The sequence below is a fragment of the Protopterus annectens genome, chromosome 8.part0, assembly GCF_019279795.1.
Source record: "Protopterus annectens isolate FY-2018-M chromosome 8.part0, PAN1.0, whole genome shotgun sequence".
Lineage (NCBI taxonomy): Eukaryota > Metazoa > Chordata > Ceratodontiformes > Protopteridae > Protopterus > Protopterus annectens.
In genome coordinates, this window is record NC_056741.1 from 1433890929 (window position 1) to 1433905726 (window position 14798).

The window sequence follows — 14798 nt, forward strand, 5'->3', positions numbered from 1 at the left end:
TTGTTGGTTCACTAAGCCATTTCAGATAAGTGCCCCATTGGGTTTTTTTGGATTGTATCCTTTCCTTTTGTTTTTTGTTGCTTATAGGGTTTCATGTCATCCAAGAAAGGTAAATGCCAGTGTGGGAGACAGATTCCCCATAAGGACCATCATGAGCAGTGCTTGTTTTGTCTCAGTGCTTCCCAAGACCATTTGTCCTATTCATGATGTCAGGCCTTTGTTCTTAAGACCCTCCATAGTCAGCTATCTTCTTTGGCCTTGCATTTGGAGAGTCAGTGTCTTAAGATGTTATCTGAAGACACATGGAAGGAACTTCCCACGCTGAGGGTCAGCTGTCCGTGAGGAAGGCGGCCAAGAAATCTAGGCCGGATATTTCTGCTATTCAGCCTCTGCCGGGCATCTCTCCTGAGGTGAGTAAAAGCCCGGAGGATTGCTTGGATCCATCATTGGATTCTTTTGCTGCGACAGTTTGAGTCCAGCATGGATCCAACCTTAAACACATCCTAGGAGACCTTTCAGGCATCCACTTTGGATGCTAAGGGGAAACTGCAACTTATTATTTCCAAGGGGCCTAGGGGTGGTCCTCAAAGTTTTGGTCAGAGAAGAAGTCCTGACTTTGAAGTATTGAATGCCGTCCATGGTCTGAGCCTTCTAAGTTCTATAAGGCAGATGTCCTTTTGAAGAAAAAGCAGAAGTCTAAGCATATTTCTCCAGCTCCTAAGGATCAACAGAGTGAATGGCAGAATTTTACTCAGGGGTTGTTTAATGCTTCGATGGCTTTGAAACCTCCTTAGGGAGTTTATGTTCCAGCTCCCCCTTGGTCATCTACTCCCATTAAAAGAACCAGGGAGAAGGATTCCTCTTGGGAGGAGGTGTATTCAGATGAGGAATCTCTTGCTTGCTCATCTGAGATTCCCTCTCATTTAGAGTATGGATCTGAGGAAGAAGAATCTACTAGTCCTGATACTCCTTTCAAGGAAATTCCTTTTGGAGATGCAACCTTTAGAATGATGGAGTTTTTTTTAAATAGGATTGTGCCCAAGCTTCTGAGGTACAGAAGAGATGTTATGAGCTTCTGCAAATGGATTCTCATAGACCTTCTGCTGTTCCTCCTGTTTTGGCTGCTTTGTTGGATGCCTTTTTGTGGCCTCTAGAGATCCAGATTCCCAGCATTCTGCCTCCAAGAAACCCAATAGGTTTTATAGGGTGCCTCAGAACTGTATATTTCTATATAGGTGTCCTTTGGCTGACTCTTCTGTGGTGTCTGTGGCTTCTGACAAGCTATCTCAGTTGCTGCCTTCTACTAAGTTACTTCCTTCTGGTAAAGATAGCAAAACTATGTAAAGGCTAGGTAAGAAGATGCTTCTTCTAAGGCTGCTGCCTTTGGTTCTGTGATGAGGAGATATTCCTGGCTTTAGCTTCAACCTTTGCCTAATGACATTAAGGCTAAGTTGATGGATGTTCCTTTGGACGACAAACACTTAATTGATGAAGCTGCTGCTGACTTAGTCCCTTCATGTTAAGGGCAAGGCCTTGCAGGAACCTAAACATTTTTTTGCTTCTCCTGTGCCTAAATTTCAGAAAAAGTATCCCAACAAGTCAGCCTTTGTTCGCAGGCAGTCTTGCCCTCCCCCAAGGGTAAGAATGGTCAGAAGTGGGCTCTTCCTGCTAAAGCTACCCAGACTTCTGTGCCCCAAAAGTTCCCTTTTCCTGACAAACCAGGAGCTGTCTGACTGCCCTGTTGTTCTCCACTACATTCCTGTTTCTCTTTATCTATCCCCTTTCTCTTCCTGTTTGGTTAAAGATTACTTAGTACTCCTGGATTCTGTCCATTATCCGCCAAGGGTACTTCCTCAACCCCCTCTCAGAAGCAGTTGCCCTTCTTCCAAGGGGTGCTTTGCGATCTCTTGACTTGGGGGAACTTTTCATGATGTTCCAGTTTCTTAAATGGGAGGGGGTTTTACTCCAGAACGTTTTTAGTGCCCAGGAAGGAGGGTACTTGGAGACCCATTCTGGACTTGTGTCATCTAAACACCTTTCTGAAGCACCCCTTTTTCCGTTTGTTGTCCCTTTAGACTTTGCTCCCTCTTCTGCTTCCTCAGGCTTATTAGTGTCTCTGAACCTCAAAGATGTTTATCTTTATATCCTGCTCTATCCCCTTTTCAGGAAGTTTTTAAGTTTCTCTGCTGCTTCCAGGCATTTTTGGTTCTCTGCTTTGCCCTTTGGCCTTTCTACTGCCTCAAGGGTATTCAAGTGCCTCTCTCCTGTGATTGCTTTTTGCAGGTTAAGGGGGATCCAAGTCTTTCCCTACTTGGACGATATACTGTTCCAGGCATCCTTTCCTGAGACCTTGTTGCAAAATGTTTATTTTGCCATTTCCCTTTCTGCAGAGCCTGTGTTTCACTATAAATTTCAAAAGATCCATCTGAAGTAGGGAGTTCATTTGTCAGCAACCTGTGGGTCTTGGATCCGATATCGGATCCGAGTCGGCAACTTGTTTCAAGCTAATGGATCCGAGCTCCTAGCTCCTCCCCTCAGCCATAATCCCCTGCTAACCCTCCATGACCTCGGATCTAGTTTGCCGCGCTTGTGGATAGCTGGATCCCTGTGAGCTCATCTAGTACTTGGCAGTTAAGTTGATTTTTTTCTGTCAGCTTTCTTATTTTTTCTCAAAAATATTAAGTGTGTAAGTGTTAGGTACCCTTAAGAGTAAAATTTTTTTCTTTTAAGTATTTTCCCCTCCCTTCGCTGGTCGTTAGAGTGTGTGTGTTGTGTTTTGGGGCCTGTGTGTGTGTGTGTGTTACATTACTTTTCTTTAAGTATGGCTGAGGCCCCAAAAGCCTTTTTTTCAAAATGTACCGAGTGTGGCCATAAGCTCTCCCCGGCTGGCTGATGGCCACACTCGGTGCATTCGGTGCCTTGGGGTTGAACACCTCACCTCAGGCTGGACCATTTGTGCAGCGTTCAACTCCAGGGCACTGAAAGAGTGGAGGTCGAAGCTGGTCTTGGCGGGACTTTTACCCCCGGACTCAGCTCCGGTCTCCGCTGCTCCTATGGCTCCACCACAGGCTGTGGTTGCTGCCATTCCTGCCCCCCTTCCTTGGTTCGGGACTCAAACTCCCGCTAAAGTGTCGGAGGACAGGGAGGCCAGGAGGGAGAAATGGAGGGAGAAGCACCACAAGCGACGGGCCAAGACCTCCGTTTCAGCCCCGCCAGCTAAGCTGGCTTCTCCCTCCACTGCTTCTAGGTCTCCTCCTCCTCGGCTCCGATCCCCTTGTTTCTCCCCAGGGCCCGAGGAGGAGGAGGCCCGATCTCCATTGAGGTCATCGAGGTGGCATTCCAGGCCTGCCTCGGTGACCTCCTCGAGATCGACCTTTAGTATGTCCGATGCGAAGGTTCATCCAGGCCCAGCTGCAGATGGGTGTGCTCTTGCCTCCCCCCCCCACCTTTTTTCCATCCTATTGCTCCTTCTCCGACCCACTACCCAGGTTCGGAGCGTTCGGAGCCGAGCAGCGTTGGAGCCGGGGGTGGGTCGGTGCTGACAGTACTTGGTACTTCGGATCCGACCCCGCTGTCGAGCCTGTCGGATCCGACCTCTCGGAGCCGTGGCCCGAGCTTCGGATCTGAGAGATTCAGTGTGCCTTCGGCTCCATCCAGGTTGGAGCGCACTGGTCCTTCGGATCCGATAGTCTCGGCGCCGGTTCCAATCCCTTCATCGGATCCGAGTGGGAACCTACTTTCGGATCCAAGAGAGAGTGGTTCCCCCTCGGCTTTCGATGTTGTGGAGAGGGCTCTGTTGAGAGCATCCGGACCCTCGATCCTTGTCTTGGCTCCTCCCTGCACTCCCTCTCTGCTGGGCCAGGCTTCCATCACCCGGCCAAAGGGACAGCCTGCTTCAATGTCCCAGATGGTTCCATTGGAACAGGATGTAGCTGGCGAGGCCTCCTCGGACAGCCCCCCCGAGGAAGTGCCCCGCAAGCATAAGTGCAAGAGGAGGCACGTGGACTCCCCTGAGTCCTTAACTGAGGACACGGACTTGGAGGAAGGGGAAGGCTCCCCAAGATCAACCCCTGAGGATGTCTCCTTTGGAGACATCATGGAGATGCTGAGGATCAGAGGTGGGTGGTCTGCCCCCAAGTCTTCCTCAGACGAGTCCGTGTTTCTGGAGGCATTCGAAGCAGGCATGTCTACCTCTTGGGTGTCCCCTCCGGCCGACCCCTTGGTGGACCTCATTACCACCAGGGCGTGGAAGGATCTGGACACCGTGGAGCCAATACCAAAATGCCCGGACAGGATACTTAGCCCCCCCTCAGACCGATCGCACTGGAGTAAGGGCCCCCCCCGTAGATGCCATGTTGACGGCGGCAGCCACGAAGAGGGAACTGGCTCTGGAGAGCCCCTCAGTCCATCCACCGAGCAAGGAGTCCCGCTCGATGGACCGCTTAGGGAAGCGAGTTTTTAGTTCAGCGCCCTTCTCGATAAGGTCTCTGAACTATATGGCACATGTCATCAGGATGCAGCGGGATCTTATCAAAGAATACGCTGCCTCCCCTCCTGAGTCCATGTCGGCGGATGACAAGCAATTGTACTCCACCCGAATGGCCACTCTGAGATCAATTTCAAATACTTCTATGCGGCTGTTGTCCCACGCCACAGAGGGAGCCGCTAGAGCTAGCGGAGCAGGCCTAGTCATGAGACGTCAGGCCTGGCTCCATCATTGTGACTTTGCGGAGCCTTTTAAAGCGTCTTTTGTGAACGCCCCTTTCGATGGTTCTGCCCTCTTTGGCAAAATGGTTCGCGAGACACTTGTCCAGAGCGAGAAAGACGGGAAGACGTTGTCTGCCGTCGGAGTCTGCTTCTCTGCTCCCCAGCGGTCCTTTTCGAAGAACCAAAAGGGTCAGAAGAAGATGTGGTTCCAGAAATCACAACATTCCCAACCCGCTCCGGACAACCAGTCCTTCCATGGCAGAGGAGGACAGGGAGCGCCCCGGGGGCAGAGGGGCTCCGAGAAACTTTGGGTCCAGAGAACCTTTCTCTGAATGGCCCACGCAGCAGCCCTGAAGGGTTGCCCGGCTGCTCCACTCTGGAGGCAGTTGGGGAGCGCTTCTCGGAGCACCTAGCGGTATGGGAGTCCATCACGACAGACCGCTGGGTGCTTCGTATTATATCCAGAGGGTACAAAATACCATTACTCCATGTCCCCAAATTCAAGAACCTCCCCGATGTACCACCCGATCAGAGGGAGGCCGCAGCCGCAGAAATTCAGCAGCTGCTAAGAAAAAGAGCCATCCAGCCCGTCCCCCAAGACCAGCTCGGAATAGGGTTCTACTCCAGGTTCGTTTTGGTGCCAAAAAAGATGGGGGACTTGAGACCGATCCTAGACCTTTCCCGCTTGAACCTGTCAGTAACCAAGGAAAAATTCCGAATGGTCACTCTTCAATCTATTCTCCCCCTTCTAAGGGAGAACAATTGGATGTGCTCTATAGACCTCAAGGATGCGTACTACCACATTCTAATGGACAGACGATCCAGGAGGTTCCTCTGCTTCCGGCTGGGAGCCAGTCACTACCAGTTCAGGGTCCTTCCCTTTGGCCTCACCACAGCCCCCAGGGTGTTCACCAAGATATTAGCAGTGATTGCGGCCCACCTGAGACTCCAGGGAATACAGGTCTTTCCATACCTGGACGACTGGCTCCTGACCGCCCCAACAAGGCATCTACTTTGCTCAGCCAGAGATTTATTTCTCCGCCTAGCCCCACAGTTAGGCATCACCATCAATGCCGACAAATCCCTTCTGGCCCCGACACAAGTCATAGAATTCATAGGAGCCAGAATAGACACCAGAGAGCTACGAGCCTTTCTAACTTCCGACAGAATCCGGAATTTGCAACTCTATGTGCGGGCTATCCTCCAATCAGAGACTTCACCAGCGGAATTGGTCCTGAGGGCAGTAGGCTCCATAGCGGCAGCGATTACGCTCCTTCCTTCTGCCTGTCTGAACATGCGGGTACTGCAATGGACACTTCTAGTGCAATGGTCCTTTCTATCCCTTCCTCTTCATCACCCCATTGCTATCAGCAAGGCTTGCAGGAGGGCTCTATTATGGTGGTTCCAAACTTCGGACCTCCATACGGGCCGTCCCTTCTGCACCTCTCCCCCTCTCGCCACGGTGACCACGGACGCCTCCCACCTCGGGTGTGGGGGGGGCATTATTCAGGCAGGACGGTCCAAGGCACGTGGAACGACACAGAGACCTCCCTGCATATCAACGTTCTGGAGATGAGAGCGGTGCTGTTTGCGTTGCAAGCACTTCAGGATCTCCTCCCCATTGGAACGATTGCAATTCATTCGGACAACATGTCGATTGTCTGGTATATCAACAAACAGGGGGGAACCAGATCTTACCCTCTATGCCGCGAAGCCATGAGAGTGTGGGAATGGGCGATCTCCTCCAACCGCTTTCTGATTGCAACTCACATTCCGGGACGGACCAACATCCTAGCGGACAAACTCAGTCGCACCCTTACCCCGTATGAGTGGTCTCTCAATCCACTAGTAGCGAAGCAGATATTCGCAATATGGGGGCAACCCTGCTGCGATCTTTTTGCGTCTCCCTCAAACACCAAATGCGGCAATTTCTTCGCTCTGATTCCCCCTCCAGGGGAAACTCCAAGAGACGCTCTGGTGCATGCCTGGCCACCCGGTCTACTTTATGCCTATCCTCTACCCCTGATGCTGCAACTCTTACAGAAAGCCTTGCGGTTGGGGAGCAGGATGATCCTTATTGCCCCATTCTGGCCTCGGCAAATTTGGTTCCCTTACCTGTGGTCTCACCTAGTGAATCCTCCTTGGATTCTGGATCCCAGTCTGGATCTAATCTCCCATCCGTCGAACTTACCAACCCCAAACCTGGGCAATCTGAAACTGACAGCTTGGTTGCTCCAGTTCCACTCCTAGTTAGGACTCCCGGTATCTCTTCACCAGTCAAAGCCATCCTTGTGGCAGCGCATAAGCCCTCCACCAGGAAAGTGTACCGCAGTAAATGGAAACGTTTCTCCATCTGGGTGGAGCATCATGATCTAGATCCTTTCACGGCTCCTCTTCCGTCCATATTAGACTTCCTAACCGAACTTTTTCAGGAAGGCGCTAGTTGTTCAACTGTCAAAGTGCAATTGGCAGCCATTTCACATTACCATGTGGGACATGATACAGGGCCTTTGATGTCGGCCAAGTTGTGTAAAACCTTTCTCAAGGGCACCTTCTTGCTTAGACCCCCTATGAAAGAAACCGTACCACCGTGGGATCTTTCACTAGTTTTTCAAGCCTTGACTGCTCCACCTTTTGAACCCGCTGCTTCAGTAGATCTCAAATTCTTGTCCTGGAAAACAGCATTCCTTGTAGCCATCACTTCAGCAAAAAGAGTTTCGGAGCTTCAAGCTCTTTCTGTGAAGCCTCCTTATTTGATCTTTCACCCAGACAGAGTGTACCTCAGGATCAATCCCTCTTTTCTTCCCAAGATAGCATCAGAAACCAACATAAATCAATCCATAAATTTACCGGTTTTCTTCCCTAAATATCAGAATAAAGGAGAGTACAAGCTGCACTCATTAGATGTTCATAGGCAGCTTCGCTTTTATACTCATAGACAATCCGACCAGCTGTTCGTTTCCTTTGCCAAATTTAATTTGGGGAAAGCAATATCAAAAGTATCTCTATCACGCTGGATTTCTCAATGTATCCTACTGGCGTACCAAGCCTCTGGGAGACCCGCACCGGAAGGAGTTTGCGCACATTCCACTCGTTCCATCTCTACTTCTGCGGCCTTCAAGTCTAGAGTTCCTTTGGATGATGTCCCTAGCAAGCCATGCATTATACTCGCACACAAATTCTGGCACTCATTCATGTCCTCCCAGACATTTGTATGCACGCACACACATCTATCCATCAGAAAATAACCTCCCCCACAGTCGATTACAAGCATGGAAACTCATCCACACACTCCAACGTAGATACACACCCAGACTCTCAATTTTCTACATAACCTCCATTGTGAGAGCATGCTTTCTCACACACACACACACACACAGCTTTATTTATGCCCCTACAAGCACACAAACACACATATCCACAGACTAACACCCCTATGTACCCCCACTCCCCAGTTTTGTCTGAATTAACTTTCACTTTGAGTACTGATTCCATGGGAATAAGTAGGTGAATTCTGTTTTTTTTTTATATATATTATATGTGTGTGTGTCTGTATATTTTTTCTTAACAGAAGTCAGTTTTTCCTCAAACAGTGAAATTTTAAGCACTACTCATCCAACCAGATTGGGAAAAGCTGATATTTCTGGAGTGAGCACAAAGCTAATTAGCATTAGCCATCTCCCCAGACTGCTGCATTGTCATGCAGCTCTGCCAACAAAACTGGCCGTCTAGGCTGAGGCCCCCACATGCAGAAAACCTCAGGGTTAGGGCGGTCTAAAAATCAGAAAGGCTTACCATGACTGGGAGAACTGTTATGGTACAGATTTTCCCTTATGGTCAGCTTTTCTGTGTCTCCACCTGTGTCTGTTGATTACATTTTGTTTTATGTCAAGGATTATTAGTAAAGAAACAATTATAAATATGGCCTAAAGATTGTCTTTTTTTCTTTTTTCTTTTATTAACAGGAGAGAATGCATGTGCTAAAAGTCCCTGCAGGTTGTTATGCCTCCCAAGTGGCAACAACACCAGAAGATGCGTCTGTCCTAATGGAGTGCTACATTCCATTTTACCATCTGGAGATATGCAGTGTGACTGCCCACAAGGATATCAGCTGAAGAACAATATATGTATAAAGAATGGTGAGTTGCGAATGTTTATAGAGGTTTCTGCATGTTCAGTAAACAGAACTTTTGACATTTGTTGTTTTTACACAGAACTACATTTGCAGTTTAGAGATTCCCCAGAACCTTTGAAATAAATGGATTCATTTTATTTTTTCATAGCCACAATGATTGCCTAGTGACACAAATAAAATTAAGTTAGATCTTACTCTTTAATATCAGTTTGATTATTGGGTTAGTGCTTCTGGGCAAAGCACACTTAGAATGGAGATCTCAGGAGAAAATTTTAATGAATTTTAATACTGGCAGTATTGTTCAGCAGTACAAGAAGACACTTTCAGAGATACACATTATGTTGTATTTTTGAAGAGGATCAATTTCTTTTGGCACTTTCTAAAATAAAATACTGCTTTCATGGGGCCTGATAATACCCCTGGATGTTTGCTGAGAAGAGTAAAGTTCAACCTAGCAAAACCTCTCCATCAACTCTTCAACTTGAATCACTGTTTATTTCCCCAAAATGTGGAGAACTGCAGTTTCAGTGTCTTTCCATAAAGTGGTCCCTGTATGGACCTGGGAATTATTACCCTATTTGTTTCACTAGTATTATTTGCAAGGCTGTGGGTTGTATATTTAGCTGAAGTAATAAACATTGGTATAGGACAGGTAATCTTATGTCCTGGATACACATCACCTTGGTGTTGTAAAAGGAAGATCATGCCTGCCCAGCTTGGTTTAGTTCTTTGAAATTGTTACTAAGGCCATGGATAATAAACATACAGTCCACGTCTAGATCTTACCAAGGCCTTTTTTATAACAGCTTTATTAAATCAGAGGTGAAATAACATGGGTGAACATGCATTAATAGAAAATTATACAATGACCCCTCATTAATATTCCAAAACGTGCACGCTGATTGGCCAGCGTGCCTGTTGTAAATCCGACTTATACTAATGGGAAACGGTCCGGTTGCCCAGACTTTTTCCATTAGTATAAGTCTTTACATTTTTTGTGTTAGGCAGCAACGGAGAACAGAAAAGCTCCATTGCTGTAATATTGCTGTGTAAAATGAGTTTAACATAGCGAGATATCATAAAAAAAAAAAGCAACGGAGATCTTCGGTTCTCTGTTGCTTCTTTTAAAGCTGTCTTGCTATGTTAAACTCGTTTAACATAGCGAGACAGCTTTAAAAAAGGGAACAGAGCTCTTCCTTTCTCTGTTGCTTTTTTTAAAGCTGTCTCGCTATGTTAAACTCGTTTAACATAGCGAGACAACTTTAAAAGCAACGGAGATCTTCCTTTCTCCGTTGCTTCCTCTACACACAGCTCTGATGTACTGCATAAGCATACGCATGCACAGTACATCAGAATTGCCCCAGGATACCAGACAGCTGCAGAAGGGCAGCACAGAGGCATTATACAATGCCATTATTTAAGAAAAGTTTTTTTTTTTTTCTTAAATAATGTCATTGTATAATAGCAATAACCCACTTCTGGGTGTGGGTAATGCTGGATTTACCCATGGTTGTCTTTGTTTGGTCACTCAAGCTTCGCCCTTGTGACCAAACCACACCAACTGTGGGTAAATCCAGCATTACCCACACCCAGGCATGGGTTATTGCTTAAATAAATTATAGTGGTATTTTTCAAAACCATCTTTATTAAATTTTTACATATGACAAAGGTAATTTTACATTTATATAAATGGAAAATACACAAAGTGATACCACTTTAGTTACAAACGGTTTACATCACAGATACTATTGAAACAACTGTAGTTGCAAATGTTATACATCACTTATAAACCATCCAGTCATTGTCACTTAAGCATTATATGGCTCATTCAAATCCTGTTTCTTAAACCTTGTTCCCGCTCTGCATATATTGTTCCCACAATTCCCATTTTTTCCCTATGTAGTTTGCTCTTTCCCTTTTCTAACGATCCCAGTTCCAGTTGTTTTATCTCTGTTACTATATTTACTACTTCTAGTAAAGTTAGTCCAGACTTTGATTTCCATTTTCTAGTAATTGCTCTTTTTGCAGACAATAATATTAATTTTAATAAGGCCATATTATGTCTAGGCAATTCAAATCGTATGTCCCAGGTTAAAAAAACATTTTCCTTTATTACAGCCATTTGCTCTCCCAACATTTCTCATAGAATACTCTGTAGATAGTTTTTAAGCTTTTACCAACTTGTTACACTCCCAAAAAACATATTTTCGTTTGCCTCTTTCTTTCCCATTATATTTTCAGCATTTGCTGTCTTTCTGAGGAAATATTTTCTGAAGTTTTCTTTGGGTGTATAAATACTTATACAAATACTTCCAAGCAAAAATCCTAAACCTTATGGACTTTGCTACATACTTGGGAGCTATGCAGATGTCCTCCCATTGTCTGACCTTGCCCAAGGCATTTGATACTGTCCCTCATGCTGGGATTAATGACAGACTCTCCTAACTGAACATTAATCCAGTCATAGTTCACTGGATAAAATAAATAGCAGTTAGAACCCATATCATTAAGGATGGGGTGATTTGCGCTAGAAAATGTCACTAGTAATGTCCTACTGGGCTCTGACTTGGGCCCCTTTCCTCTTTGGTATATATTTTTGTACATAAAAGCCAATATCAAGGGGCTATAACTAACCAAGTTTGATGATCATTGCAAACTGGGACAGTTTTAAGTCCCAGTCTGATACTCGGTTCAGCTCTTGCTAGAGAAACTATCAAAGTTTGGTGTATTATTCATGAGCTTACCCTCAACACCAAGAAATGCAGTATTGTTTCCTTTCTTAAATTTAGCATGACTGCTACTTACAGTATAGATAATATTTCCACTTAAATTTTATACAGTCAACAGAGACTTGGGTACATTCTTTTTTTTTGTTTGGACTGTGATGCATATTTTGATGTCTTGTCTGTTATCCATAATGGCCCTTACATGGTTAGAAAATCCTTTTACCTTACACTGGTCCATAGAAGCTCCTCAAGGTCCATAGAAGCTGTAGTCCCTCTTTATTCATCCCTTATTAGGCCTGTCATTGAATGTAATTCACCCTTCTGCATTTATCTCTCTCTAGGCATCTAAACCAGCTTGAGAGAGAGAGTGTGCATGTCCTCATTGAAATCACTTTTGCAGTATTCCCGACGCATGGATTATTACTGCTGTTGCCTGGCTAGGGTTACCAAAGCTTTACCTTCACTGGGTTGTACATCAGGTGTGTGATCACAGCTTGCAAGCATAAGAGGATGTAGGCAGATGTATGGGTGTAATTCCATAGACCGTCTCACTGCCTGCCTTAATGTAGGTCGTGTACCTATCGGATTTATCATCATTTGGTTGTTGGTACTTTTGGCTGAGAATTTAGCAAGCAGAGATAAGCCACAAGTCATCATATTGTAGGGACCAGAGGGCATCCCTCAGAACCCAGTTAGGGAAGAAATCTCAGGCAAACTAATTGAGGTATGTCAGGGAAATGAGCCATCATGTGTAGTGCAGGCAGACATTACACCAAAAAAGAAGTGTCAGAAAACAAAAAATGTTGCTTCTCCTCAACATTCTTCCTCCTTTTTCGGGAGAAGGAATAGACAGATTTCTCCCAAGGTTTGTTTAAGGCCATTTGACACTGAAGCCTACTTCTTTCTTCTCACAGCTCTCTCCCTCTATCCCTCACAAGATGACTGTTGATTCAGCTTCCTTCAGACAGAGATAGCAGGGCTATGGATAGATGAGATAAAAAGGTTTGTACCACCTCTACTTTGGCATTCCCGACTATTAATAACCAAACTCGGATGACCAAATACTTGATATCCATTCTCGATTCTTTACATAAGGTAATGATGGATTTGCAAGATATTGATTCGTAACTTTATCCTTACTTAATCAGGCTACACGAGTGGCCAGACACAGCATTGAATGCAGTTATGATGTTGTAAAGGCCTTGTCCAGAGCAGCTGCTTTAGTCTGTCTAATCCACAGGTAAGCATAGTTAAATAGCTGGCTTATTCCTGAGGACATGAAAGCAAAAATAGTAGACTGTCCTTTTGACAAGGATCTCTTCTTTGGGTCCACCCAGGTGGGGCCAACCTCTTCCGAACTCTACAAGAGCAGGTTAAAACCACAGCATACTGTTGCAGCATCTCTTAACCCCTCTGTACCTAGTTACCAGAGGAATTATCCAACCAAACCTACCTCTTTTTTGTCAGACGGGACCCTGTTCTTAGCCAGAAACACAGGAAGTCTTCCAAAAATAGATTCCCAAATAAACCAGAGAAGGATGCTTCATTTGGAAGGCTTTCCTTTGGAGATAACTCTATCTTTGTTCAACCTCCTTTTTCCATCTCCTCCATCCCTACCCTGCCGATCTCGAAAAGGCTGACCAAGTATTTTTGCAACTGGGAAAAGATTATCATAGACAAATGGGTGCTATCTATCATAACAGTGGTTATGCCGTGTCTTGGATACAGATTCTCCCTTTTAATGGCATGTCCCCACCTCCACACAGTCAAATTAATCTTCTGCCACCCATTTTATAGGAACTTTGGGCACAAGCACAATAGAGTCAGTGCCAGAAGAAGTTATGGGAAAGGGGTTTTGCTCCAGACTAGAGTCAGTGCCAGAAGAAGTTATGGGAAAGGGGTTTTGCTCCAGACTTTTCCTTGTACCAAGGAAAGGAGGGCAATGTAGACCCATACTGTATCTCTATTTACTAAACACATCCTTAAAAGTGCCAGCTTTCAAAATGCTCTCCTTGCACACCCTACCTTGCATTCTACCCCAGGTTTTTCTAGTATCCCTAGATCTAAAAGATGCTTTCCTCCATATACAAATTTAGACATCTTGCAAGGAGTTTTTTTTCAGTATTGTATTTTGTTATCCCACTGTCAAATTACTGCTTTGCCTTTTGGGCTTTCCATAGCCTCAAACGTTTTCACAAAGTTTCTGATACCACTAGTCACCTTCTGGCAAACACAAGGAATTCAGACTTTTTCCTACTCAGACAACATGTTAATCCAAGCTACTTCACCACAAATTCACCAGCAGCATCTCCAGTTCACCCCCCTCTTATCTCAGTTGTTCACAATTATCTACAAAACATCCTCCCTGCAGCCATCTCAGGACTCAGTTTTTCTGGGCTGCAGGCTGGACACACAAACAATGCAGGCCTTCTCACCTCAAGAGAAAGTGCAGAGCCGTACAAACTACTTTCACAACCTTGCCTTCCCCAGACAGTATTCAGCAATGGAGATCCTAAGGGCACAGGTGGATTCTTGGCAACTACTAACCCAATGCTTTCCCTAGGCCAGACTGCATGTGAGGAAAATTTAGTGGTACCTGAAAACAGTTGGGTCTCAGCACTCACACCCTCTGGGCACAGTGATACCCTTTTTATCCTGTCTTAAAAGAGAACTCTTATAGTGGAAGGAGCAGGTGAATCTCAACCAGGGCTTCCCTTCACTTCTCTAACCCCAGTTCAGGATGTGCACATAGGTCCCACAGATGAGGCAAGGGGGACGTGTAAAGGCAATCAAGGAACCTGAAATGTAAGGTATACAAGACAGTGGTGTGACCAACACTACTGTATGGTACAGAAACCTGGGCACAGTAAAGGCAGAACAGTTGAAGAGGCTAGTGGTGATGGAAAAGAAGTGCCTGAGAAGGGTGGTAGGATGCACCCTATGGGACAGATGAAGAAATGAGAACATAAGAGCAGAAGCTAAAGTAGCTCCAATTGCAGAAAAGATCAAAGAGAACAAATTATGGTGGTTTGGACGAATGCAGAAATGCAAAAGAGTGTCTGCAGAGAAATATTTGGGACAAACAAATGTATATGTGTGGACACACTTTTATTTTTCTAGACACTACAATTACTTTAGATTCTATCACTGGCCAATTGCACTCTTCAGTATTCAGGAAAGACACACACAGGAATAATTTCTTTCATCCTTATTTTATGAAGGTTAACTTG

The 14798-nt window shown here is 45.5% G+C and overlaps 1 protein-coding gene across 1 annotated transcript in view; it reads left to right on the top strand.

Moving 5' to 3' along the window:
* The window catches only part of SORL1 (sortilin related receptor 1), a 5131225-nt gene that overhangs the window by 2706236 nt on the left and 2410191 nt on the right, over positions 1–14798 (top strand). Inside the window, exon 22 of the mRNA XM_044081038.1 lies at positions 8673–8846. Coding sequence (XP_043936973.1) covers positions 8673–8846 — 174 coding nt within the window. The remainder of the gene's footprint in view (positions 1–8672; positions 8847–14798) is intronic.